This window comes from Eucyclogobius newberryi, unplaced genomic scaffold (assembly GCF_026437365.1).
Source record: "Eucyclogobius newberryi isolate DKJ021-1_F unplaced genomic scaffold, fEucNew1.0.hap1 SCAF_14, whole genome shotgun sequence".
NCBI classification, from domain to species: Eukaryota; Metazoa; Chordata; class Actinopteri; order Gobiiformes; family Gobiidae; genus Eucyclogobius; species Eucyclogobius newberryi.
In genome coordinates this window covers 29,841,433-29,869,145 of record NW_027315768.1, presented here as the reverse complement: position 1 = coordinate 29,869,145, position 27,713 = coordinate 29,841,433, and the positions used below count along the sequence as shown (strand labels likewise).

General features: G+C 38.5%; 1 protein-coding gene and 1 long non-coding RNA gene across 2 annotated transcripts in view; both read left to right on the top strand.

Annotated features, from left to right (window-relative positions):
- glsb (glutaminase b) overlaps window positions 1-27,713 on the top strand; it is a 62,895-nt gene that overhangs the window by 25,892 nt on the left and 9,290 nt on the right. The window contains exons 7-14 of the mRNA XM_072445194.1: window positions 1,088-1,146; window positions 7,874-7,906; window positions 8,868-8,926; window positions 11,574-11,640; window positions 12,639-12,689; window positions 13,571-13,747; window positions 17,330-17,461; window positions 18,438-18,530. Of these exons, the coding sequence (XP_072301295.1) occupies window positions 1,088-1,146; window positions 7,874-7,906; window positions 8,868-8,926; window positions 11,574-11,640; window positions 12,639-12,689; window positions 13,571-13,747; window positions 17,330-17,461; window positions 18,438-18,530 (671 nt within the window). The remainder of the gene's footprint in view (window positions 1-1,087; window positions 1,147-7,873; window positions 7,907-8,867; window positions 8,927-11,573; window positions 11,641-12,638; window positions 12,690-13,570; window positions 13,748-17,329; window positions 17,462-18,437; window positions 18,531-27,713) is intronic.
- On the top strand, window positions 18,939-20,982 carry LOC140359942 (uncharacterized). The gene is made up of 3 exons (XR_011926893.1): window positions 18,939-19,129; window positions 19,260-19,453; window positions 20,888-20,982. It is a non-coding gene; the product is annotated as an uncharacterized lncRNA (long non-coding RNA).

Genomic DNA, 27,713 nt, shown 5'->3' with positions numbered 1-27,713 from the left:
TTAACATATCGTCTGTGTAATGTGAGTAATGTTTACTTCTGTAAACGACTGCAAACGATTGAAAAACTAAATTGGAGAGGCACACGAGGGCCGCGCTCACATGTCGTGGGTGAGTCAGAGATCTGTGTCAGAGAAGTAAGAAACCCATTGTGTGGAGGTCACATGCCGAGTGAGTCAGACAGTCTTCAAATCCTACACTCTCATTTCCTTTGGTGGTACAATAAAGCACTGATTATGACTATGATGCGCATATTAAACAGATGTAATAACTAGAATTACATCAGCTGGCATCATTAAGTAACAGAACATTCACTGATTTAGTTTCTTCATTTGTTCAGACAGTTTTTTATTGATTCATGAACCTTTATTTAACCAGGTAAAATCCCCAAAGTGGGAAATTTGCAGTAGACAATTATAAAAAACATTTACACGTTTAAACAAAAGACATTTAAGAAACTATATATTATAAGCACAAACAAACCAATCGTAATTTTTATAGGATTCTCGCTCTTTGTTTTTGAAAATAGAGTCAAAACCCTTCCTGTTTTTTTTATTTTATTTAGACCAGTACAGTGAAAGTGAAGTACATGATGAATGACTGAATATTGTATTTAAGTTTATATCATATTTGTTTGTAGAGGTGGGCAATATATAGACATTTAGATTACATTATGATTGTTGAACATCTACTTTAAAGTTTGTAGTAAAAAGTGCTACAAAAAGAGCAGACAAATTCAAAAAAGTCACGTTGAAAACCTCCAAATAAGTGTAGAAGGTGATATTTTTGCACTTTTTCTGATAATTAAAACACAGAGATTTGAGCACATTGTATTAAATTCTACTACATTTTTCAGCTGTTTTGAAGTAATCTCTAAACTAATTGATTTGGCTTTATACATTATGCACATTTGAGCATTTCTACTAGAACCTTCACACCGTAGCATGCTCTCAAGTGCTTCTACTATCAACATGCACTCACAGTAATATCAGTGTCATATTTACTCCAGCCTTTATCTTGTTCTGTGTGTATTTCAACATTTGCTCTTGGATATCGGCCGCGATGGATAAACTCCTGTTATGTTTCCAGATAAGCCTCACAACCCGATGGTGAACGCCGGCGCCATCGTTTGCACCTCTCTGATAAAGGTAAATGCACTTGTCGCTCACCGCGCACTACGTAGAAACTCATTATGCTTTGACGCCGCTGTCGTTCAGGTAAAGTAGCATCCAGAACGTAAAGTTTTTACACGGTTTAACTTCTGCACTAATCGATCAGCTCCTCCATTATGAACACAAACAGGGACGTGAAAAGCCTGACTAATAATGACTCTTGGATGAGAGTCGAAACGTCTAGCTTTTTCTAAACTGAGTCCAGATGAAACAACTGAAGCTTAAAGTTGATGCGTTAAAAGAAGGGAAAATGTGCAAGAGACGGAGGTATTTATGGCTAAAAAACAAGGTCAGATCATCTCTTGTTCTCAGTCTGTATGAGTCAGGATTCTTTAGACCTGGTTAGTCCTGGCTTAGTCCTGGCTTAGTCCTGGCTTAGACCTGGTTTAGACCTGGTTTAGAGCTGGTTTAGACCTGGTTTTATCCTGGTTTAGTCCTGGTTTAGATCTGGTTTAGATCTGGTTTAGACCTGGTTTAGACCTGGTTTTATCCTGGTTTAGGGAATTCACATGATCAAATTTTAGTTTTACAATTACTGTGAGAGAAAAAAAGATTATTATATAAAAAGTATTATATATTTATTGAATATTCAGCGATTGCTGAGACCAGCAGTGAAATGTAATCTTCTTTCACTGTCACCGTCTTAACACGTTACATAAGTTTATGATCAGATTTATGAAATGGAACTTTCTGAATGGTAGAAATACATTTGGGGGAGAAAATAGGCGGGAAATAGTTGACAAAAAAAAAAAAAGACTCAATTTAGCTTCTTTAGATGTCACAATTTTAATTTTCTTTAGCTTTTACTATTACATTGTGACCTGAATAATCACAATTATCCATTAACCTTATAATCTCGACATCATTAGACCCAGTTAAGACCCGGTTTAGACCCAGTTAAGACCCGGTTTAGACCCGGTTTAGACCCAGTTAAGACCCGGTTTAGACCCAGTTAAGACCCTGATTACAGTGATTAGTTAAATTGCTGGTACAGTTAATTCTAGTTGTGCTTTAATTTGCTGCACATTGCACAGGAGGCCATTATGTTACGTCTCATCTTTATGTCTCTTGATATCTATATTTTACTCTCTCATTGTTCTCCAAGTTTGTGAAGGTATTTGTGGTTGTTGACCCGGCGTTAGTGGCTTATTTCCTCATTCGATTACGACGTGTGGCGAGGATTTAGTCTGGAGCTAATCCCACCGGGAGCGCACTCACCTTAGCCTCACACACAGACGCACACACACACCACACAACACACACACACGCGCGCACACACACAGACGCACAGACACACACACAGACGCACAGACACACACACACACACTCACACACACACAGACGCACAGACACACACACACGCACACAGACGCACAGACTCTCACACACACACGCACACAGACGCACACGCACACAGACACACACACACCACACACAGACACGCACACACAGACACGCACGCACACACACACACACACACACACACTGTGTGTGTGTGTGTTATCAGCTCAAAATAACCTGAGCACGAGCGAGTCAAATGCAGGTGTGGCTCGGCTACACATTGTACTCAGGAGCGCAGCAATAACAAGGTTTGTAGATGTATTTCTTGTGTTTTTATCAAGAAAAAACTGTTTGGTTAATCATCCAACTGTTCTACAACTGTTTACATCGTTAAAGTGTCGAGCTTTTGCACTGATTACTTGATTGCACTGTAAACTAAAGCACTTTTCTTTTCAAAATCCTCCAAGCACACCACACGCTACTTCTTAAACTGACATTAGCCCGTCTGTATATTCATGTACATGTATACTGTGGGTGATCTTTGCTGTTTGATGTTGCTTGCCTACACGTGTTGTGGTCCGACCTGGCCCCACGAATGCCCTCGACGCATGGTCTTTCACATGGCGGCAGTACCGACACAGGCCGCGCCCTCTGAACTCCGACCCCCCGCACTCACCGAAGGCCATTGATGCCGCATCAATGCCGGACGTGTCATTGCTCGGAACCATGCGCGCTTCGACTTTAGGGCGGGAGACTCGGCGTTTGCAAAGGAATGGCTCCGGTTTCAAAATGACCCCCCGCGCTCCCGTCGGGGGAGGGTGTTTTGCCGCCGCCGCCGCTTCATTTTGAAACGCTGGATGGCGGGGGAAAAGTGGCCGTGAACAGCCACTTTTGGGTCGACAGCACTCTGGATCTGTGGCCTGCATGTTTGTCATTCCCGTGTTCAAACCTTCATCTATCGCTCGCCCGGTCAGACCAGTCCAGCGTGTTGACATTAATAACTGTAACTGTAAACTACACCTCAGATTAAGCCTCAGCTTAGACCTCACAGATAAACAGAATGGATACATAAAGAAGCAAGTAAATAATTAAATCATGCACAGGAGGCTAATCAAGCCAGAGATTCTAACATTAACCCTACGTCAAGCTTAAGCCTTAAACTGGCTCGTACATGGATTATATCCTATTCATAATTATCTTTATTAATAATTATCTTTATTAATAATGCTTCGGTGCTTGACAACAATTCAAATCAGCAATACATTAAACAAAGTAGGATGTAGATTATGGAATGAGTGGAAAGAAGGAGGCAGAGTATGGAAAATAAAGATAAAGAAGTTGATAAAAGTGTGTTTAATAAGTGATATAAAAGACGATGCTAATGATGCTAAGCCTGGTCCAAAGGAGAAAGTATGAAAATGTATTCATCTGCACATTAAATGCTCTAATGTCGTCACCTTGGAAATGTTTTGATACAATGTAGAAGCCAAATATTGCCATCATTAAAATATGTATTTTATGGAACGGTCTTTGGGAATGCTAACGCTAATTGGATCGACTCTTTTGGTATCTCTGGTACGTAGCGTGTCCAACAGTTGTCCTCGAGTAAGAATAAAGTTATTACTCAAGTAGAAGTACAAAGTGATGGTCCGAGATTATTCAAGCTATAGTATAAAAGCCTTTGGGAAAACTATTACTCAAGTAAGAGTAACCGTAAGAGTAACTGAAGAGTAACCATAAAAGTAACTGTAAGAGTAACCGTCTGGACGTAACATCTGATTTATAGTTTGAAGTTTATGTTTTTGGAGCATCAAAACATTAAAGATTTAAAAAAAAACTCTTTTACTCTTAAACTTGTACTCAAATAGGGGTAAACCTGGGTTATCTAAGTTACTCCAAGGAGTACAATTTCTTGAAAAAGTTACTCAAGTAAATGTAACAGAGCGATAGTAACAGTAATATGTAATAGTTACTCACCTCTGGATCCAAGTCAATAGTTTTATGATGAAGTATTAAAATCGTCTAAACTAATGCCATGTCATCCTGTAACAGCTTTGATTGTTTTAGTCCATTTTTAACCTTTTGTAGTGGTTGTAGTTGTTTTGGCTCAGGAGGCAGATTAGTGAGTGAGATTAATGAATAATCAAGGCCTTTAAATGTAGGTCTTTGGTTAAAGAATGACCACGTTATGGCTCAGATATGGTCTGTTTATTTTCTTTGAGCCTTTAAACTTCAGTTACACTTCAGGCCTTTAAACTGTAAAACTGTTGCATTTATTCAACACAGTTAGAAGGACAGTTTAGAGTCGTGCTGCCGGAAGCTCCCAGGTTTGACTCTCGGGCAGATATAAATAGCTTTTTCTGAACTTTATGATACATTTTTACAGACATTTTACACTTAGTTATAATTAAACCTCGTCTGACAATCGTTAGTCCCCCAAAAAAATATCCCAGTTCAGCCCAGTGACGGTGAAGAATGGATCAAACACCAAGAATCAGTTTCAATTCAATCATTAAAAGTCAATCTTAACATAGGTGTTTTAACAATTAATAACTAAAACAGATGAGGTCTGGAAACAGGGCCGTACCAAAAGTCCACGGGATAATATACAAAAGTTACCACTCTTACATTATTTCCAAACCTATAAGACTTTAATGAGATGATACCAACATTTCAAACTCAATTTCAATACTAAGGAAAAGGCTCAATAAACAATTTTGACACCACAACAATAACTAAAAAACAACAAACAAACAATGTACATTTGGTTCCTTAGTAAACTCAATAAGCACGTAGATTACCATCATTTATCACCTGGTCATTGGAAACAGTTTAATAAGCAGACGATTAATGCTCCTACAAACATTTTATTCAACAACACGCGCACATGTTGTGTGTTGATGGCTTATAAAGTATTATAATCCACCCACAAACGCAAGTAAACGCCTTAAGTACAAACCTAAGGACACTTTAACCCAACATATTTGTATTTTTAATGTAAGACAAAGGGCAAATCCTGTCTTCTTCAGCATTTCAATTTAAATTCTAAAGTATCTGCGTATTGATTTACCCGGCGCCATTGACAACCGAGCAAGGCCATTTCATCAAGGTTATTTAGCTCAATATTTCCACATACAGTACTTATAAATAAATATATATATATATATATATATATATATATATTTATTTATGAGTGTATAGTGAATCATTTAAAGACATTGCCTCGTCCATCTGCATCGTCTGTGCACATCCATCATCCATCCTCCTGCCGTTTGTGTCTTCTCCCCGTTCAGTTGTCCCGGTGAGGCTCCGGGGGGGGGGGGACATTCTCCTTTTGGGTCCACACTGAGCCCCCCGAACTGTTGTTACACGGTGCTTGAAGGCTACATGTTTTTTTTGTATGTTGCATTTTTTTCCAGACTTAGGAACAGTGGAAATTATGACCGCCGCAACAGGTCAAATGACGTTGGTAATTTTTTTCTTCCTTTTCCATATCTATCTCCTCGCACTCTTCTCCCCCTCCTCCCCTCTTCCTCCTCCCCTCTTCTTCCTCCTCCCCCCCTCGACCCCCTTTGGTCCGCCCGACAAACAGTAGAGCCCCGTTTAGTCACTCTTTAACTCTCGAGTGCACATATATAGTTTAGTCTGTTAATGATGAGCTGTAACGTACGTTCTGCATGATTTCTTCAAACGTAGACGCTTAAAGGTGCACTGTGGAACTTTTCTGAGGGTTCTAGGGATGGGACGGGCGTTGTCAAAATTGCAGACGGTCTAAAATGTGCCTGGACACTTTGGGAAACATATCTATCTATGAATTGCGAATTATGTTTTAATAATAGGATTTTGTTTAAATGCGAATTGACTTATGACAAACACGTGTATTTCAGAGCATGTTTGCACAGATCTAAACTCCAGTTTGCTGTTTTTATGCTGAATTAGACAGGATGTTTTGTTTCTTGTGGAGAAAATTATGGCACGTCTTAAATTGCAGCTTTTGCGATCATCTTAAGTAATTACGTCCATTCAAAAGGCAATTTCGATTTGATTATGATTCATCTTCCCGCCCTCTTAAAATTTTTAATATTAACAACTTCATAAGTGAAAACGACATGGAGAAAACGTGAAAAAGGGGCTTTTTCCAAAGAATCTGGTGCAAAAAAGTGCCATGAATGATTATAGTATACCCTTTTTATCGCAATAAATGATCATATTGTTTACTGTCCCGTCCCTAGAGCATTCACCATCTGCTTGACAGTAAGAATGTAAGTCTTTTATAGTGTCTAGAGCTGCAATGACTTCGAAATAATCCTATTTTGACCATCATTATCTGGACTATGCAGACTCTAAACCACATACAAACGATTATGTTCATATAACAAACGCAGTGGCAATACTAAAACAGAAGGTCAACAAATAAATAAATCAGATGTTCTTCAATATTGCACTTTATTCGTATTGTTAGTATCTGATATTTGATACTTCTAGTTTGCACTAATAATGTTGAGAACTTTTCCTGCCTCACAACATTCAGTCGATGCAAAAGGGCGTGTCTTTCACCGACCAAGGATGTTTTTTAGTCGATTACGGCCCTAAATTCAATAAATACAACAGTTAAGATCGCTTTTATTTGAGTAAATTTCACTGCTGCGACGCAAAGTTCAAGAACGGCTCGAGAATTCCCCAAAATTGTAGATAAAATTGGTAAAAAAAAATCTAGATAAAAAACACTACGATGAGTTGGCTCCTGTCCAGGGTGTACCCCGCCTAAGGCCCAAAGTCACTGGGACAGGCTCCAGTCACCCGCGACCCCGAAAGAGAACAAGCGGTAGAAAATGGATGGATGGATGGAAAATACACTTTTAAGAGGCATTAGATAAGTTTAATGGAAGATTCCAGACAAAGCAATAACATTTCAATGGAGACGAGCAGAAAAGCTACACAGTGCATCTTTAATATCAATAAGTTATATTAAGTAATTGGGTTAGACTTTCATATTTCATCAAATAAGACACGGTGGTTTTGATTTTAACTGAACAATTGTATTAAATAGGTACATATTTGATCCATTTCTTGTCACATGTACATAACAAAAGTACATGGATTGTATACAGACAACACGAGCCAGTATTTTGGTGTCCTGTCACACCACACTATGTTCAAAACGCTCATACTATTGTCTTAACTCCCTAAACTTTCCCCTTCTTTAACCCTTTTGCAAGCCAATTACTCATTTATCTACGTGTGTCCTCAAACGTTACTTGATTACAAACAAAAACCTATACAATTCACACTTTCTTTTTCTGTAGAGTTCATTTTGCCAGCGATAGCACTTTCATTTGTGATGCTCTTGTGCTTTTCTTTTGGTTTTTAGCATGCCGCGTTTGGCAATCTAACCGCGATCCTTTGTTTCTTTGTTTCTCAGCAGGGAGAAGGCACTGCACAGAAATTCGACTATGTAAGTAATACATATCTATTTGCTCACCATGTTTTTATAATACGCTTTGGTGAAACGGTTTCCTCTCGAATCTTGGACTTTTTGAACTGGAAAAAGTTGAATCCGAGGTCAAAAGTTTAAGAAGGATGAGCTAAAATGTATGTCCACAAAGTAAAACTCTAGTAAAAGTACAGTTACAAGGGTAAAAAATTACTAAAGTTAATTAAAATTGTACATATTTTTGCTTAAAGGTGGTATGGACGATTTTTTTCAGCAAATTTTTTTTATCATATTTCCTCGTGGCGTGGATAAATCATTTGTCCTGCCACGTATCAATCATAAAACGCACCTACCGCTCACCTGCAGCAGCGTCAGGCTCGTCCCCACGTTTCCGCGTGCCTAAGAGCATTGATCTATCATAATATAGTTCCCTCAGTGTACGGGGCAAAATGAAGACTGAGAAAGACAGTTCGAGCTGACGCAGAGGTGGACAGAAATCTACGGGAGATGAGAGATGCGATGCGCTCCGTTGTGCTAATAAACAAACGCACCTGTGTGTTGTATCAGTCCACACGGGGAGTGCACATGCGCACTTCCACCTGCGTTCTCAAATCACCGAAAAATTGTCCATACCGCCTTTAAATTGTAACACAAGTGAAAAGAGCAAAGCACTTGACTCTCAAGTGCTTGTTACTAATTGCTTTTTTACACAAGTTTAGTGTCATTTTCCATCATTATTTTAAACAAAACTATATTAATTCAAGCAGTTGTTTTAAGCCACAATCTGAAGTTCCCTGTGATTGGTCGAATGCAGAGGACACATTTCCCAGGCAAATGAATTGATACGTTTTACCTAAATATTGTGCAGTGACTTAGATTGAGCAGGAAAAAAAAAAACATATAAAATAATATAACTCTTATTTGATGCTTTTTGGCATTTATGTTTGACCGTGCACATTTATTTACCCGCTTTTTGTTCCAGGTCATGAACTTCTTAAAGCAGATGGCCGGGAACGAATATGTCGGCTTCAGCAATGCCACGTAAGTTTACATGTTTCAATAGTTTTATTTTATTTATTTTATTTATTTTATTTATTTTATTTATTTTATTTATTTTATTTATTTTATTTATTTTATTTATTTTATTTATTTTATTTATTTTTCAAACATGTTGAAAGCTGCACAATTTAGTCACACATCCAGTTTAAAAAGAATGACAAATGTTTGAAAGTGTATAGGAAGAAGTAAAATTTATTTGACCTTACCCCCTTTCTCCATTAACAATGATAATAATTACAATATAATAGAAATAATAAGTATCTATAGCAAAATTCACAATATAGTCTTATTTATATTTTACATTTTTCACATGCCACTTTCCATCCATGACATTCTTCATACCCTTTTAAAATGATTTGGTTAAATTGTTTCATGGTTTACATAGTTTTCCAAGTTATTCCTGGTGTTAAGACATTCACACTGACATTTTACAACTATTGCAATATTTGACATTCCAAAGTATAAAAAAACGTAACTAGAAGATCGGCGTGTTCAATATATCCTGCATTATTTATGAATCTACAGTTAATGCCCTTGTTTGTGAAGAAGAAGAGTCTTACACACGACTCTCACAAACACATAGAGCTCTAAACAGTGTCTTCAAGGAAACGCCTCAGTAACAAGAGTCTTTAAACTGTGAACACGTGACCTACATACCAAAGTCACTGCGTGCTTTCTATGCTCTGTTTAAGCTACACGCACACACACACACACACACACAAACACAAACACAAACACAAACACACACATGATATTTGAGCTTGTTTAGTTCCAAAACCTGGCGCAAAACCTCACCAAATCTGCGACGGCTTTTAAAACACAGATCGCAAAACACAACTATTAAGTTATAATAAGTCTGCTCTTTCATTTTGTTGATATCCAAGTTTGATTTTGCCGCCTGCCTTGGGTTTGCCGTAAAAAGCCGTGATGTGTCGTTCATGTGTAAATGTAAATCACACATGCATCATTTTGTGCTGTTTTGCCACCGTTGAGGCGAAGGGCTAGAGGTGAATAGGAAAATATTTTGAATTTAAAGATATCCGTTTGAAACTTCTCGTGGTGTTTACTCACATGAATGTTAAAAAGAAATGTATTACAAGTTTTTCATCACGTCATGTTTTCATATAAAAAATAAGGCATTTAATGTGTAAAATTACCAAAATTATTGCACAAATTTGGAACTTCCAAATCTGAAAAATGTATAGAAACAGGTTTAACTTCTTTTGCTTTGTTGACATACTACATACAAAAACAAAGTGGATTTATTTATTTATTTTTTTTTTTTTTTTTTTGTATTTAAATAAATTAGACTTTATAAAAAAAAAATTGAAAAAAATTTCAACCAACATTTTTTAAATATAAAACTTCTAATAAATCCGTCTTGGAATTAGATACCAACAAATACTTCTGTACGATCCGTCAAAATCCTGTACAAATGTGTAAGTTTGGTGCGCCTCTGTGCTAATTTGAGAAAACATGTCCCAGAGAAATTACATATCTATGGATACAAGTGGATTAAAAAAACATTAAAACAGTTTCAGGTGCAGATTTGACAACGTGATTAAAAGTACACTTTAAACACAAGTGTCAGTTCAGTGTCTTGTCCTGACTCACACTCGCTGCTCACATACTGTACAGGGCACGAAAAGCTATTTGTGTCCAGGGTTTGACTTAAGACCTTTGCCTCCTTGTTCCACTTGTTTATGCTTTATGTTTGTCTCAAGAATACAAACAGTCAAAAGATTCAAATGAGACGAAACAGTAGATATTGTAAATTGGATACACGGTGCATAGGGAACACGACAATTGACTTATTATTCATGTATTTACACCATTCACTTTCATTCACATCGTCTTGTACATCACCGTTCTTATTGTCAAGTTTATGAATGAAAAAGTCACATACGCCAAAATTGTACTTATCTGTGTTGTTTTTTATCTCAAATTGTGCATGTGAAGCACTTTGGGCAGCTTGGGTCTTTGTAAATGTGCGACATTGACATTATTTATTAACACAGGAATCTTACCATAAAATGTGTAAATACTGATTTGTTTAGGATATTTTTTTGGTCTAGATCCAAGTCCAAGTTAGTCATTTACTAAATAATACTCACTCATTTACAGAAGTTTATCTAACTATTGCTTGGAATATATGTGGAAAATAAAGGGTTTAATTCATATAAAAGCACATTTATTACTATCTCATGTTTCAATACCACAATAGAAACAAAACAATAGACTGTATATTACTAGTACTTTCTTTCTTAAACACGTACATACTTCCGCTTGTACTCGCTCTGATGAAGCTCACGATCACTCTAAAACTGTTCACTAAAGGCAACACTTTGTCCCGTTTATGTCATTGTTTTAGTGCTGATACTTAAGTTCCTAACGAGTGTCTTGGTTTTGGTACCAATTAGTGTCCGATTTTTGATATTTCGACAGCTTCTACTGCGCTGACCATTAAACTACTTCTCTAAGTCACACGATGCACAAATAAACGTCAGGCTCGTCCCACAACTGTTCCCGGCGGCTCTGGTTGTCCGTGCAGGGCGAGTGGGCGTGGCAGTGGGCGTGGCTGTGTGTCAGGCACTTCCTGTGTAATCATGAGCCGTGTTTGTGTTGACAGATTCCAGTCGGAGCGCGAGTCGGGCGACAGGAACTTCGCCATCGGCTACTACCTGAAGGAGAAGAAGGTTTGTGACCTCCAATGAGACACTTACTACAAAGATGACACACTTTTTATTGTTTTTTTATGGAGGATTGTGAGGAAATAAACATGAACTACTAAGACACATCCCAGACAAACTCGTGTACAGAAAACTCTTCACGTTACGCAAAGTTAAAACTGTAAAAAACGAGTTACTAGGTTGAGTACATTTTTATTTTTTGATCATTTCTACTTCTACTACTACTACAACAACTACTATTAATAATAAATACATAATAATACATCCCTAGTTATTTGTATTTAGGGGCGTTTTGGACTAAATTCAGATGATATTATGTAAATTCAACAGAAATATGTTAAAACTTGTCGTTAACGTTTAAACGTTTAGGTTTGATTATCAGACAAATGTGAAATGTCTGTAACATTAATCACAAAAGTGCAGAAATATCACCATATACCCTTTATTATTCTTTTTGTGGCTTTTATTACCATACTTGATTGTCAAATGTTGCACATCTTCAACATTTTATCCACGCTTCACATTTGTCTGATTATTAAACCTCAACTAACACGTTTAAAGACACATTTTAACACATTTTTGTTGGACTGAGACTCTATCGTCCTGATATAGACTTGATATAGACTTGGTCGTGTTCTGTTCATGTCTTAGTCCTGGTCCTGGTCCTGGCCCTGGCCCTGGTCCTGGTCCTGGCCCTGGCCCCGGGTCCGGGTCCTGGTCCTGGTCTTGGTCCTGGTCCTGGTCCTGGCCCTGGCCCTGGCCCTGGCCCTGGTCCTGGCCCTGGCCCTGGTCCTGGCCCTAGCCCTGGTGCTGGCCCTGGTCCTGGTCCTGGTCCTGGTCCTGGCCCTGGCCCTGGCCCTGGCCCTGGCCCTGGCCCTGGTCCTGGCCCTAGCCCTGGTCCTGGCCCTGGTCCTGGTCCTGGTGCTGGCCCTGGTCCTGGTGCTGGTGCTGGTGCTGGTGTTGACCCAAATCAGAGCTAAACCTTGTATTCTGTCTCGTTGCAGTGTTTCCCCGACGGCACAGACATGACTTCGGTGCTGGACTTCTACTTTCAAGTGAGTCACAATTTAACACCCCTAATGTAAATATAGATTTTATAGAAGTTATATAGATGTATGATCTTCGATTGTAACAAGATGATGTTGTTTAATATTGTTTAAGGTCAAATGTTCAGTCAAATCTAACTTTATTTGTTTAGCGCATTTTATAAACAAAATAGTTTAAGTGTTGCACAAAATAACAATATCTAAGAAACTCTAAAAGTCAGCAAAACCAAATAACACATTTCACCTCAAGCAAATAGAACTAATGAAATCAGTCGGAACAATAAAAACACATAAAAGCAATGCATCGGAATAATTAAATAAACTAAATAAAAACAGTACAAATAAGTGGTTAAAATAATAAATAATACAATCAAAATAAAAAATTGTGTACATGGACATAACGTGATGACATAATTTATGCGTACATATATTCACTATGATTTTGTATTATTATGATTATTATTTCATATTACACTGTCAAGACGTAAGGCGAGACGCTGCAGATGAACGGGAAAAAATCTCAAATTTAAAGCTATTCATTTGGAACTTCTCCTGTCGTTTACTCACATGAATGTAAGAATAAAATGTACAAGTTTTTCATTATGTATTGTTTTTATGTAGAAATAAGGCTTGTTATGTGTAAAAATGGCCAGAATTACACTATTTGAGACATTCAAATCAGAAAAATGGACAGAGTTTGTTTTAATTTCTTTGTTCATTTTGTACACACACATTTTTTATACTATATTGGATTCCTTATTTACTTTTTGATTAAACTAGTTTTTAGACTTCAAACTGACCAAAAAACAAGCTCAAACACTTGTGATTGTGATATTGTTTGTGGAAGAAACCAAAACCAGGATCAGTAAATGGTATGACTGTGCCCTCAGCTGTGCTCGATCGAGGTGACGTGCGAGAGCGCCAGCGTCATGGCGGCGACGCTGGCAAACGGCGGGATCTGCCCCATCACGGGAGAGCGTGTCCTGAGCCCCGAAGCCGTGAGGAACACCCTGAGCCTCATGCACTCCTGCGGCATGTACGACTTCTCCGGACAGTTCGCCTTCCACGTGAGTACTCTGTTCTAGTTCCTGTTTAGTCCTGATGTGGGCTTGGTTTGGTGTAGTTCTAGTTCCTGTTTAGTCCTGATGTGGGCTTGGTTTGGTGTAGTCCTAGTTCCTGTTTAGTCCTGATGTGGGCTTGGTTTGGTGCTGTTCTAGTTCCTGTTTAGTCCTGATGTGGGCTTGGTTTGGTGTAGTTCTAGTTCCTGTTTAGTCCTGATGTGGGCTTGGTTAGGTGATGTTCTAGTTCCTGTTTAGTCCTGATGTGGGCTTGGTTTGGTGCTGTTCTAGTTCCTGTTTAGTCCTGATGTGGGCTTGGTTTGGTGTAGTTCTAGTTCCTGTTTAGTCCTGATGTGGGCTTGGTTTGGTGCTGTTCTAGTTCCTGTTTAGTCCTGATGTGGGCTTGGTTTGGTGTAGTTCTAGTTCCTGTTTAGTCCTGATGTGGGCTTGGTTAGGTGATGTTCTAGTTCCTGTTTAGTCCTGATGTGGGCTTGGTTTGGTGTAGTTCTAGTTCCTGTTTAGTCCTGATGTGGGCTTGGTTTGGTGTAGTCCTAGTTCCTGTTTAGTCCTGATGTGGGCTTGGTTAGGTGATGTTCTAGTTCCTGTTTAGTCCTGATGTGGGCTTGGTTTGGTGTAGTTCTAGTTCCTGTTTAGTCCTGATGTGGGCTTGGTTAGGTGATGTTCTAGTTCCTGTTTAGTCCTGATGTGGGCTTGGTTTGGTGTAGTTCTAGTTCCTGTTTAGTCCTGATGTGGGCTTGGTTTGGTGTAGTTCTAGTTCCTGTTTAGCCCTGATGTGGGCTTAGTTAGGTGATGTTCTAGTTCCTGTTTAGTCCTGATGTGGGCTTGGTTTGGTGTAGTTCTAGTTCCTGTTTAGTCCTGATGTGGGCTTGGTTTGGTGTAGTTCTAGTTCCTGTTTAGTCCTGATGTGGGCTTGGTTTGGTGTAGTCCTAGTTCCTGTTTAGTCCTGATGTGGGCTTGGTTAGGTGATGTTCTAGTTCCTGTTTAGTCCTGATGTGGGCTTGGTTTGGTGTAGTTCTAGTTCCTGTTTAGTCCTGATGTGGGCTTGGTTAGGTGATGTTCTAGTTCCTGTTTAGTCCTGATGTGGGCTTGGTTTGGTGTAGTTCTAGTTCCTGTTTAGTCCTGATGTGGGCTTGGTTTGGTGTAGTTCTAGTTCCTGTTTAGCCCTGATGTGGGCTTAGTTAGGTGATGTTCTAGTTCCTGTTTAGTCCTGATCTTGTCCAGGTTTAGTTTTAGTTTAGTTCAGAGCTAGTTTTGACGTGGTAAATGTGCAAGTTGCTGACGAATAATCGCATCAAAATTGCACTTTGACAGACGCAAATCCTTCAGGCTGTACAGTAGTTTTACCAACATTTCCTCCAAAACAACAAAATGTCCTTTCTTATTCTGCGTAAAAACAGCTAACTATCGTCTAGATTTGTTCAAACATGTTCTGAAATGCATGCGATTCTAGCTTGTCAGTGTTTTTCTTTCTTTTAAAACCTGTTACCACCCACCTGTCCGCCGGCGAGCATTTTCTATATCTCAAATATTCTCTTACATCATCACTTTTATTTCCGTGGTCAATACCAGCAAGCCATACATCATTTTACAGGTTATTTTCTCAACAAAACGAATATGTCATTGATTTACATTGAATAATTTGCCCCAAGAAGCAATTGCCAATAGTTTGTGAGAAAGTCTCAACTTTTACAAACGCATGTCCTACCTGTTTGCTGTTTATGACGGACGAAACGGCTTTAATTCTGTACATCCTTGTGCTCAGTCTGTCTGTGTAAGGAATCATTGAAAAACAATATCCATTTGTATTTTTCCTGAAATTTTCCGATTTCGAGATATTGTCAAGTAAACAAACTTTTCTTAGTTTCTCGCCGGACGAGAATGCGCTTGTCCAGCGCATTTCTCCGTCCATAACAAATGACCTGTTTGACCTATAAAATAATGTTGGATATCCTTCTTTTCTTCAGACTGTTACCTACAGAATGAGACCATCCACGAATTTTTCTGTCCACTGGTTTGTTTGCTACAGCCTCCGCAAAAAAAAATGCGCCGCTTGCGACGCACATGGATTAGTCTGTTTACATCTAAATAGCGCCGCGTGCAAATGACGTAGCAGACTTTGAATGACATATTATTCTAGCCAATGAGAATAGCTTTCGAAAGAGGGGCGGGACAAAGGGCTTATTGACACAGAATCTTCTGTATTCTCGTGCGTAAGGCTCCGGGAAGGCTGTAAAGAGCCAGATTTCTCGGCAGGATTTTGCGCATAACGTTTTCTGAGTTTATTAGCCTTTTGGACGTGCATTTTGTTAGATATATGTATTATTATACCAATACAAAAATAAAATAAAAATATTATATATATATATATATATTTTTTAACCTCTATATGGGAAATTCATGGGTAAACTCATATTTACACATTTTCACATATATTGTTTTTTAGCAGTTATAATTGGTATTAGTGGCCTACAAAACATCAAAATGTATGTTTTATGATCATAGAGGAGCTAAAATTGTAATAAAACAGTTTGGCACAGTTGGCACATATTTGGATCACTTGTTCCGAATATACTTTTTGATACAAAAAGGTCAACAGCACCAAAATGCCTGTTCCTAGAGCTCTGAAACTTTACACAGTTGTTGTCAACAAGATAAACATCATGTACAGTGAACAGCATATGCACACAATGAAGTATGTCATGCTCAGGACCATTACAAATTGACAATATTCAGGCGAGACTAAAAAAGGATGTTTTGTTTATGTTTGGGCCTCTGTAGTGTAAGTTCTGAAGCCCTGACAGTGTGACATGTGCACATCTGCAGAAACTAGAAGGCCTAAGCTTTCTAATGATGCATCACACTTGCATGTGGAACATAAGATCCTCTTTTAATAAGCAATGCCATTTGGGTATGTCCAACCATTGTGCACAGGGCGAAAATAGGTGGATGGTAACAGGTTAAGCTACAAATAAAACGTAACTAACAAACTTGTCAATTTGGAGCAGAAGTTTTCCCCTGTGATTTGTCTCCACCACCAAATATTCTTCATTTATATCACAAAAAACAAGTGGTTTTCTCTTAAAGATCATGTGACGCTAAGTGCAGATGATTTGTGATATAATTTACCTCAGCTCTAAGAAAATCTTGTCAGTTTTTTGCTCTGTTGCTAACACTTTTGAGAATGCACCTTATTCATATTTAAAGCCAAAGTTATTTATACTTTACTTAAAATTGAGGAGACAATAACAACATCCACTGAACACAATAAGGAAGAAAAAGGCTGAATAGTTTTTGCTCGCTTGAATAATAAAAATAAAGTATTCTGCTGACCTATACTTTTCTATACGTTTCAATTTTGTATACAGTTATATTCAGTAATTACTAGTAAGCAATACCTTTGTACACACTTGGACACAGACTAAAGTGCTTATCTCTCACCTGAATTCAACTCTATGTAAATATAGTTTATTATTGATAGTGCAGTATTTATGTTTGCCTTCTCAACTCTGCCTCTGCTGATAACCAGATAAAGTCTTATGTGTATGTTGTTGTTTCTTTTCCGTACTTCAGGTGGGACTGCCGGCCAAATCCGGGGTGGCGGGGGGCATTCTCCTGGTGGTGCCCAACGTCATGGGCATCATGTGCTGGTCTCCTCCACTGGACCAAGTGGGAAACTCTGTCAGAGGCATCCAGTTCTGCACAGTAAGTCATTCAAACCGCCAGCCGCTCCAGTAGACCCACCGCTTCTCAAAGAACGGAGAGGTTAAATGAGTTAGATTTGGAATAGTTGTGACTAAAGTTGGATCTTGTGATAGACACTGATTATTTGGATTTTACCGAGCTGTGAAACCAGTCAGAAATCTCATGAAACAAGTTAAATCATTACATAATATTTACCATAATACTATTAAAATGGGCATTGATCCCCAGTCAAGCGCTGCCTGCTGAACACAAGAGAGTTTTAACATCGTCTGCTGTTTTAAAATGTGACACAAAGTTTACACCTCACAGACACAAGGACATTTGAGAACGATTTGTCTCACACTCACACTTGTTGTTTCCACCACACACTTGTTGTTTTCACCACACACTTATTGTTTTTTCCACCCACTAACACTTGTTGTTTTCACCACACGCTTGTTGTTTTCACCACACGCTTGTTTTTTTTCACCACACGCTTGTTTTTTTTCACCACACGCTTGTTGTTTTCACCACACGCTTGTTGTTTTCACCACACACTTGTTGTTTTCACCACGCACTTGTTGTTTTCACCACACACTTGTTGTTTTTTTCACCCACCACACACTTGTTGTTTTCACCACACACTTGTTGTGTTCACCTACACTTTTATTTAGAGTGAACATAAAACAAAAAGAAGAAACATTTGTGAATTAAACCTGCATCTAAAACACACTATATTCACTGGAGATCATAGTCTCTGCCGCGGCAATGGAGAATGATGAAAACATCTTAAGAGTCATCACTTGGCAACAGAGCCTGGCACTGTCGGCTGTTCTGATTGGCTGCGGTAAAGCTGTTGGAACCTCACAATTGGAGGTTTGCCACGACCGCACAAGGATCAATCAGACTTAAACTCCTCTAGCGTGCAGAAGGTCGTCCACACTGATCTCCCAAGACAAGGCTTACACATTACTTCTGTTTATTCACATTTGTTCAGGACCTGGTGGAGCAGTTTAACTTCCACAACTACGACAACTTGAGGCACTTTGCAAAGAAGTACGACCCGCGGCGTGAAGGAGGGGACCAGCGGGTAAGAATCCACAACGGCGTCTTTTCTTATAACATCTTTCCATCTCATCTGCTCCGTTGAGTTTGCGTTAACAGCTAGCAATAACAAACTGTAAAGATGCTTGGACTAACACTCTGCTTGATGCTCCTATGGCCTTTTTTTGTTTTTTTAAGAAAGCAGCTAATACTTCAGACAGATACTTCTATATCCATGGGTTTCAGAGTGATGAAGGATTAACTAAGGTAGCGTGTTTTGGACGGTCAAAAGTCTTCAACATGTCGCCTACAACAAATCTGAAACTCATGATAAGGATATTTGTCTTGTACTCAGAAGTTTGGAAGTGAGCTGTTCCAACTCCCTCTTTGGAAAACTATTGGCTTTCTAAAGGTTTTAAGTAGGACTAACACAGGACCAGGTCTACCCTTAGGTCTAAACCCAGGACTAATCCAGGACCAGGTCTACCCTTAGGTCTAAACCCAGGACTAATCCAGGACCAGGTCTAAATTTAGGTCTAAATCCAGGACTAACACAGGACCAGGTTTACCCTTAGGTCTAAACCCAGGACTAACCCAGGACCAGGTCTAAACTTGGGTCTAAATCCAGGACTAACCCAGGACAAGGTCTAAACTTAGGTCTAAATCCAGGACTAAACCAGGACCAGGTCTAAACGTAGTTCTAAATCCAGGTCTAAACGTAGGTCTAAATCCAGGACTAAACCAGGACCAGGTCTAAACGTAGTTCTAAATTCAGGTCTAAAGTTGGGTCTAAATCCAGGACTAAACCAGGAGCAGCCGTGCTAAGTGTTGTACAAAATGTCGTCCCCAGGTCAGAGAAGCCGCTCACCCTGACAGGAAGCTGGTCAGGGGGAAACGTGTGTCTGCATTTTGGACTCTTTGGAACTTTTCAAATAGTATCTATGAAACCAAAATGCACCTTTGCTAATAGTAAGTTGACATAGATGTTGCCGTAACAACGTGTCCGTGTCTTATCGTGGTGTGAGTTTCACGGAAAGCCAAAACAAAAGAGCGAGGACAGGCATTGGCCGACGCTGTGCTTTGAACTAACACGCATTTCCCCCACTTTTAACAACTATAACACGTGCAGTTTGAACTCTTCCGCGCCCGGCCTCTGAGCGCACTGTCGCTGCATGTTGCATGTTGTGCTGTCCGTGTCTTGTGATGGCGGTGAAATGTTTTTTGCACAGAACAATTATGGTAGAATATTGCTCCGGTGACACTACTACAGTGTAACTAACAAACTGTGTCACGGCGTTTTAGTCCAGTGGCTCTCAGACTGTTCACATCAGGTACGGCCGTCAATCAAATGTAAGAACAAACTAAGAAATAATGGGAGAAAATGACGGGGAAAAATGACGAAAAGGATGTTTGAAAAATAATAGTGTAAAATTATCTTTATAATGGAGAATCTGAGGGTTTATTAAGCTACAAAAAGTCACTACCGTATTTTCTGGACTATAAGCATAAGTATTTTAAGGAGTATAAGTTGCACCAGCCAAAAGATGCATAATAGAGAAGAAAAAAACATATATAAGTTGCACTGGAGTATGAAATGCGGTTGCAAGTGTGAAAATAACAATTAATATCACATAAGTCACTCCAGAGTATAAGTATATAAATATAAGCATAAGTTGCACCCCGGCCAAAACTATGACTTATAGTCGGGAAAATACAGTATATTGTAGTTCAAATGTATTTGGATGTGTTTAATTGCTGTAGATTTAATGTGTATCTACAGTTCATCTGATATAAAGCCTGGAAAATGGGTTTCAACATGATTAAAAAAATGTGCCTTGAATTAGACTTAGACTGTGAAAAGCAGAATGAGTTAATTTTAAACAGTTTTTACCTTAAGTGCAGCTTTAATAATATATCTGTACTGGGGCATGATCAGGTGCAGCCCCTTTCACGGCCTTGACCATAAAGTTATTCATTAACAATTCAAACTACTTATTTGCCCGGAAGTTATGAAGAAAAGTGAAGCCGTATCAGTGTTCTCGCTGGGCTGAGGTTGAAGGATGGCGGTGGGAAAGTACCGCGGCGCTCGCACGGTGGTCTTAATACCTGGCGGGATCTTTTGGGCGTGGCGGTGACGAGCCGAAGCATGGCCGCCGTGCTAAAACCCCTCAGCGAGAACACTGCGTATATGTCCTGCCAATGACATCATCGTCAGGTGCACACGTTCCCTCCCAAATCCACTGTACGAACCGACCCGTAATCCACACAATACCCCTCCCACCGGTCGTACCCGCGCCACAGTTTGCGAACCACTGGACCCCTCTGTTAGCTTTAGCTGTATCTGTAGCATTAGCATCTCCAAACCCCCGATACTAATGTGTGATCGGTGTTCGATTAAACCAGCAGCAGCCGCGCAAGCCCATGGATTACGAGAGTCTGCAGCAGGAGCTCGCGCTCAAAGCCCCTCTGTGGAAAAAAGTGTGCCCCACGGAGACCAACCAGGACAGCTCCACCACTGTAGTCTATAGGATGGACAGTGCCAGCGCAGGCGGCGAGCACAACTAGACCCACACGCTATTTATTTATTCTACTGATTACTGTGTGCCCACATGAAATGTGGATGTCAGTGAGAAATCATTTGAGTTGTTTCGACAAGTTACTTCAGTTCCACTTCATAAAGATGTTACGCTTCCAAAATGAAAATGTGTGTGAAAATGACTCAAATTCAACTTCGGGATTTTGAGTTGTTTCGACAAATTATTCAAATTCAACTTGTGAATTTAAGATGTTTTGACTGGACTAGGTCAGATTAATTCCTTTCTGGGGATATTATTATTTTTGTTTAATTCGTTTTTTCTTCTTATTTCAAGTTAATTTGCTGATTAATGATGGGCGGTACCAGTGATTTTCGTAAAATGAAAAAAATAAATAGAATATAAACAATGCATTTGAATAATAATACTGTTAAAACATTTGAAATGTATTGATAAATTTTAAGCAATTATGTTTTTACAGGGGAATGTGTACTTTTATTTCTTCATCACAAAATTCAAAAAATAACAAGTGTAACATCAGTCTTAAATTTGTCAAAACGACTCAAAATTAGGATATTAAGTATTTTCTAACTAGTGTTTGTCTTTTGCCAGTGCACACGATGTACAGTGTATCCTCTTGATGTGTAGCACTTTTGTAAAACTTTTGAATGAAATCACAGTTCTTAATGAGAGTATACAACTACTTCTGTTACTACTAGTACTACTACTACTACTACCACCACCGCCACTACTACTACTACTACTACTACTACTACTACTACTACTACTACTACTACTACCAGCTCACAATGAGGCTCCAACTCGAATGACACGGAGAGTGCAGCTCATGCTTTTTCAGTGATTGCTTTGGAGAAGAAAAAAAGGATAAAAAATCAATTTATTTACTCAAAAAATGTTTTTCAAAATCAAAAATGCTGGATTTTTTTTTTTTTTTTTTTTTTTCTTTAAAAAAAATGTCACCCAAAAACGTTGCCAAGGGAAACAGCAATGATTGTTTGTGCATCAGGACGTAGAGGCCTGAATGTCCCGCCGTTTAAAGGGGCGGGACATTCTTTTTATTTTTTGACTGCAGTCACTTGATATGCAAAGAGATTTATGACCGGCTGCACTTTGGATTCACTCGCTGCCTTGCTTTAGTGTGGAACGTGTCCGATTTTGAATAATATATCGTATCGGTGAAGTTGCAGTTGATTTTTGTTTTTGCCAAAGATTAGACACAGGTTTACGCCGCAAACGATCGCTTCTGCCGTTTTTGAAATGACTCGAATTCAAACTCTACTTTTGTTAACACGTGATTATAGTGTTGTACTTCAGACTCGTTTAGTATCACACTTTGCGGTCAAAAGTATCGAAAATCTGTAAAATATTCGATACTGAAACTAGTATCGAAACTGCATCAAAAATCAGCAAAACATGGCAAATTTGGATCTTTTCTTAGTTTAGAATTTTCAGAGACAGTTTAAGATTGCACACTAACGTAAAGGAAGTAAGTTACTGTATTTTCTGGACTATAAGTCGCACCAGACAAAAAATGCATAATAGAGAAGAAAAAAACATAGATAAGTCACACTGGAGTATGAAACAAGTGTGAAAATAACAAATAATATCACATATATGTCGCTCCGGAGTATAAGTACAAATATAAGTATAAGTCGCACCCCGGCCAAAACTATGAAAAAATAGTGCAACTTATATATAGAAAATACGGTAAAAATGCGGTAACATTTCTTTTAAAAGGGATTTTTTTTGTTCTCACTGCAGTATCAAAATCGGTATTGAGTATCGAGTCCGATCCACAGTGTCGACAATCAAGTTTGACATTTATCACACCAATGAGTATTTTTATATTTAGAGTCAGAAAATGCACAAACTAGGAGCGTGCTTCCATAGCGACGCCAACAACAAAAAAGAACAGTAATAATAATAATAATTGTAAAAACATAGAAGATGCTAAAATAAAAGCCAGTAAATAATCAAATAAAACAAATACATTTGACTTAACATTTATTAACATTTATTTTGAACTCGAGTCATTTTACCTAAAGCTGTCGACTCGGTTTTTTTTGCGGCGTGAAAAGCTCAAACTCGCCGCCGATTGGACGACTTTTGCTCGTCGTGGGCGTGGATGGCGTCGGGGAGGGCGGGGCTCGTAGATGGTAGCTACAGCGTCTTTACGGGTCTGATAAGGGCTTTGTGTTGTCGTAGTGATAAGCCTGGACTCGTCTGTTGGACTTGACTGTTATTAGTTTGACAGAGTTTTTACTTTTCATTTCACCAAAGGGAGCTCGAGGTTTTTGAAGATTTGATTTGTGTTTTTTTGTCGACTCGGTGCCAATGTGGGCGGAGCATAGCATTGTAATATGTGCAATTGAGCTGTGGTTTAGTCCCTGCTCATACTTAATAACTTTAAAATGGTTTTAGAAGTTTGGACCATTTTCAAGGGAAACTTAACGCTCGTCGTGTGGAATTCATTTTGCATTTGACCCTTTTGTCAGTCAGGAGGTGTGACCGGTCCAGATGTGTGTAGGATCAGCTTAATATGTATGTTTTATCTCACTCTCTACCACTAAGGAAATAAAGGTTTTAAAGTGCCCATGACAGGTTTTTATGATTTTCAATTTTTTCTAACTTTATTTGGTGTGTTTAACCCTGTCGTACGTATAAATCATAGTTTCACACCGATCGAGCGGGTATTTGTGGAGAAAACGTTGAAAATCTGTAGAAAATGACAGGAAGTGACATCACACTTTATGCAGAATTTACACAAAGAAACAACTTTTTAATTCAACAATAAAGTCAATAAAGTCACTCTCATATTTTTATTTGTCAAATTTTTAAAAAATGAAATTGTGTCATTGGATGAGTTTTTCCCCCAGTGTTTGCTGGGTAATTTCCTTGTGTGATGTCATCAAATACAAACAGGAAGTGAAATTATGAACCTAAAACATGTGCTATTCTGTGATAAAGTTTTTAGAATTTTTAGCTAAATTGAAAATATATTTCTCTTGACAGCGTTTTAGTTCAATGAATCGTGCGACCTGTCAGAGGCACTTTAACCTGCTCGACGCCAAAATATAAACTGCATCGTGAAACTTTTATGTTCAGGTGTCGCTCCACTCGGAAAGTTACTCATTACGTTTTAAACACGACAAGACTGAGTTATAATTTGTTTCGCTTTCCTTATTCGACGGTGCAATCTGTAATGAAAATGACGACAATACTTTAAATAATGATGAAAAAAAACGATCATTTATCAGATTTCAGATGTCGTCATTTGCATTTATTCCGTCTGTGTTCTGGACCACATGACGCAGTCTTTCACAGTCAGATTCAGATCCAGCATTTAGGGGCTTTAGCGACGTATTTACCAGCCGATTTTGTATATTTCACGTTGTTTTATCTTGTATTATATATTTGTATATCGGGGCGAATGTTTTAGCTGTACAAGTCGAATCAGTTGGAGTTTCCTCGTTTTAACAGCGTTATTCTTCCTCGTTTCCCGCAGTATTGTTCATGTTTCGCGCTGTAACGTTGCAAAAGCTCATATTGGTGATGGTTCTCAATATTGAAAGTATTTGCCCTCTTCAGTGGTGACTCTTCAGCCCCGTTTGGAGAGATACAATGAGATGTTTGCAGCACTTTGGACGAGTCGTAAGCGTAAAATCACCTCTTAAGTTGATCTGTGGTGGTTAAATATAAGCTTTTCTGCAGTATGAATGATGGAGAGTGGAAACTAGGAGACTTTTTACTAGATATTCAGCTATTACACAGGAAAAGGAGTATGTTAAATAAGATAACAAGTAAATAAGTGCTTGGAAAATATAGTATTTATCTTGATTTGAGTATATATAACTTTATTTTAAGTGTAGTTTTCTAATTTGATGTAAAACAGATATTTTATGCTTGTTCCATTGACGATCTTACTTTTATACCATAATAAATTTATTTATTTCAAGCCTTTATTCACTTCTTATTCTTTTTTAAGATGTTTTTCCTGTGAACCAACAACTGCTATTTTATATTTATACAGTATTTTAGTATAATGATTGTTCTTTGTTGCTACTTCCCAAACTGTAGTTGAGAATATAATATTATATACATAAGGAAACAGGACGGCTGCTTTCAAACGTGTTGTTCTTTGTCATAACTCAAGTCTTAGAGGTGAAAATCTTAAAGAATGTGAGTCCTTCAAACTCTCTGCTGCTGGAGCCAATAAAGCATTTGACTTTTTGTTTTTCTGTGATAAATGTTGTTCAAAGTCACCTGGTTTTCAAAAGCCTCGTTTTCATCATCTAATAATGTATAGATCAAGCTGAATTCTATTTTATATGTTTGGCTTATTATGATTTTAAGTGTTTTGACCATAGTGTTGCATCCATAGTTGTATTGTAATAACTCCTACACATCAAAAGTGTGTAATAAAACAATTTAAAAAGAGTCGTGCGTTGTGGAAAAACGATAAACTTTTAAACGCGTTGTAGATTCATTTAAAGCTGCATTTCTTTCAGTTTTGGCCGTCGTTTGCCACGATCGTCGTCGCTTTTCCCTCAAACTGCAGTGAGCGTTCTGCGTGGGTCCGTTTGTGCTTCCACGTGTTCTTTTCGGTCGCTTTTTAGGTCAGCGCGTCGTCAGGAAAAGCTGATTTATGCTTCGTGTTTCTGCAAAACGCCGCGCGCAATCTCTCAGCTTCATCTGCGTGACCCGCTTCTTTGCCCCACATGAATCAAAACCCGGTGCTTCTCAACCGGAGGCGCTTTTCTCTCAATCAATCAATCAATCAATCTGTGCTTCGTTAGGATCCAAGACGGGGCCGAGCTGCATCGTATCTTGTGATTCATTATTAAATCGGTGTAAATATGGCTTTTGAACACCAGGAATCACAATCATAACCCCCATTCATTTGCTGTATACGTGTAAATTATCCATGTTTTCCTTTTGTTTCACCTCCTTGCATGGATTATATATATTTTATTTTATTTTATTCAACACATCACTGTTCTTCTTCTTAATTGCTTTTGGTTTTGTTTTTTTGCTACTGTGTAATGTTTGTCCCGGGCTTGAATGTATTGTAAAAGGTATCACTTTACAATAAGGTTCGTTTAGTGTTTGAATTAAAAGCATACTTACAAATGTCATTTTCAATCTAATGTGTGGCCTAATACATGATAAGTCTGTTCGAACGGCCCGGTTGCAAAGTGGTACCAATAATTGATCCGAATGGCTTCTCGATGATCTTGGAAATGCCACGAACGTTCACTCTGTGCATGTTTTAAATCAGTCAAACCAAAAAAAGCAATAAACCAAAGACGTGCATTTCCAACCTCATCGTCGCCGCCTTTTTAATTTCCATGTTTTGATCGTACGTTCACCATTGTGTACAAAGTCTCACCGCTCAGACTGTTTTCTCATTCGTTTGGCTGTAAAAGAAGCTTCTCGTGTGGATGTCGGGATTATTATTTTTTTTGTCGTCACGTGTAAAAAGTTATAATAAAGTTTCATTACCCACGATGTCTTTCAACGCTTATTGTCGTCATGAATCATTTCACCTTTTCATTTTGTCCAGTGAAAGTGTAGTTTCTGGTGATGTGCGCGGAGGCAACGTAAGTGGTGTAAATATTGATTTGTTGGGAAAAAACGGTTGATTTTAATATATATAGATATTAAAATGCACCAGAGTTATTTCCAGAAACAACTGTGTGAACTGTCAGAGCTCTGGATCCAAGCGCAATGAAATGCTGCTTATTATAATATATATAATTGTGTAAAAGTGCATAAAATGTACCAAAAAAGTGTCAACTAATTCTTGGTTACTTGCCAGCTCTTGCGTAGCGCTCCATTTTGCCTCCAGGCGCTAAATGAGGCTAATTAGCATATGGATTAGCTGCCTCATTGTGCACAACCTCCGCTGCGCCCCCTGGAGGCTTTACCTGGGAGTGTAGCTTAGCTTAGCGGGAGCACTATATGATTTTACTGCTGTTTTATGTCAAATCCTAACACTTTTACACTATAGCACTGTTATTTAGCAGAAAAACTGTAACAAAAAGGGCTAAAGCTAAGTAGCGCGTTAGCTTCAGAGTTAGCTTTTTGGTGCTTTTTCACAACGCACGGTCATAAATGGATGAGAACGGGCTCAAGGGGTAAAGTAAGAGAACACGGGGATAACAAGACACTTTCATGTTGGTGTTTATTGAAAACAGAACTTGGGTGAAAATATGTTTGATATTCTTGAAATCTGGATTTTTTGGCGGGAAAAATAGACAGATGTATGAAAATAATTTAGCTATTTTGTATTTATTTATTGCCCTGTATTGCTTTTTTGGGTTATACAATGGCATGAAATGAATGCAATAAACGTTTTGTGAAAAAAATAAGCTTTCCAACGTCATATAAAGAGTTCTTAAGAGGTTTTAAACACGTCTGAGCCTTCGTTACGTATCGTCCAGTTCAATCTCATGTTGACATTAAATCAGAAAAATGTTCTGCAGTGTTTTCTAAAGCGGAGATAGTTTCCTGTTAAGATGCATTTTCTTGTCAAACAGAAAAGCCGCACACACAAAACAGTTCTGAAAGGTTTGCAGGTAAGAAAATACAGAAAATATTGATATAAATTAATAGTTATGCTTCACAGAATGTCTTTTCTTCAGGCCGTTTCTTTTTGGGGTTTTTTAGATTGT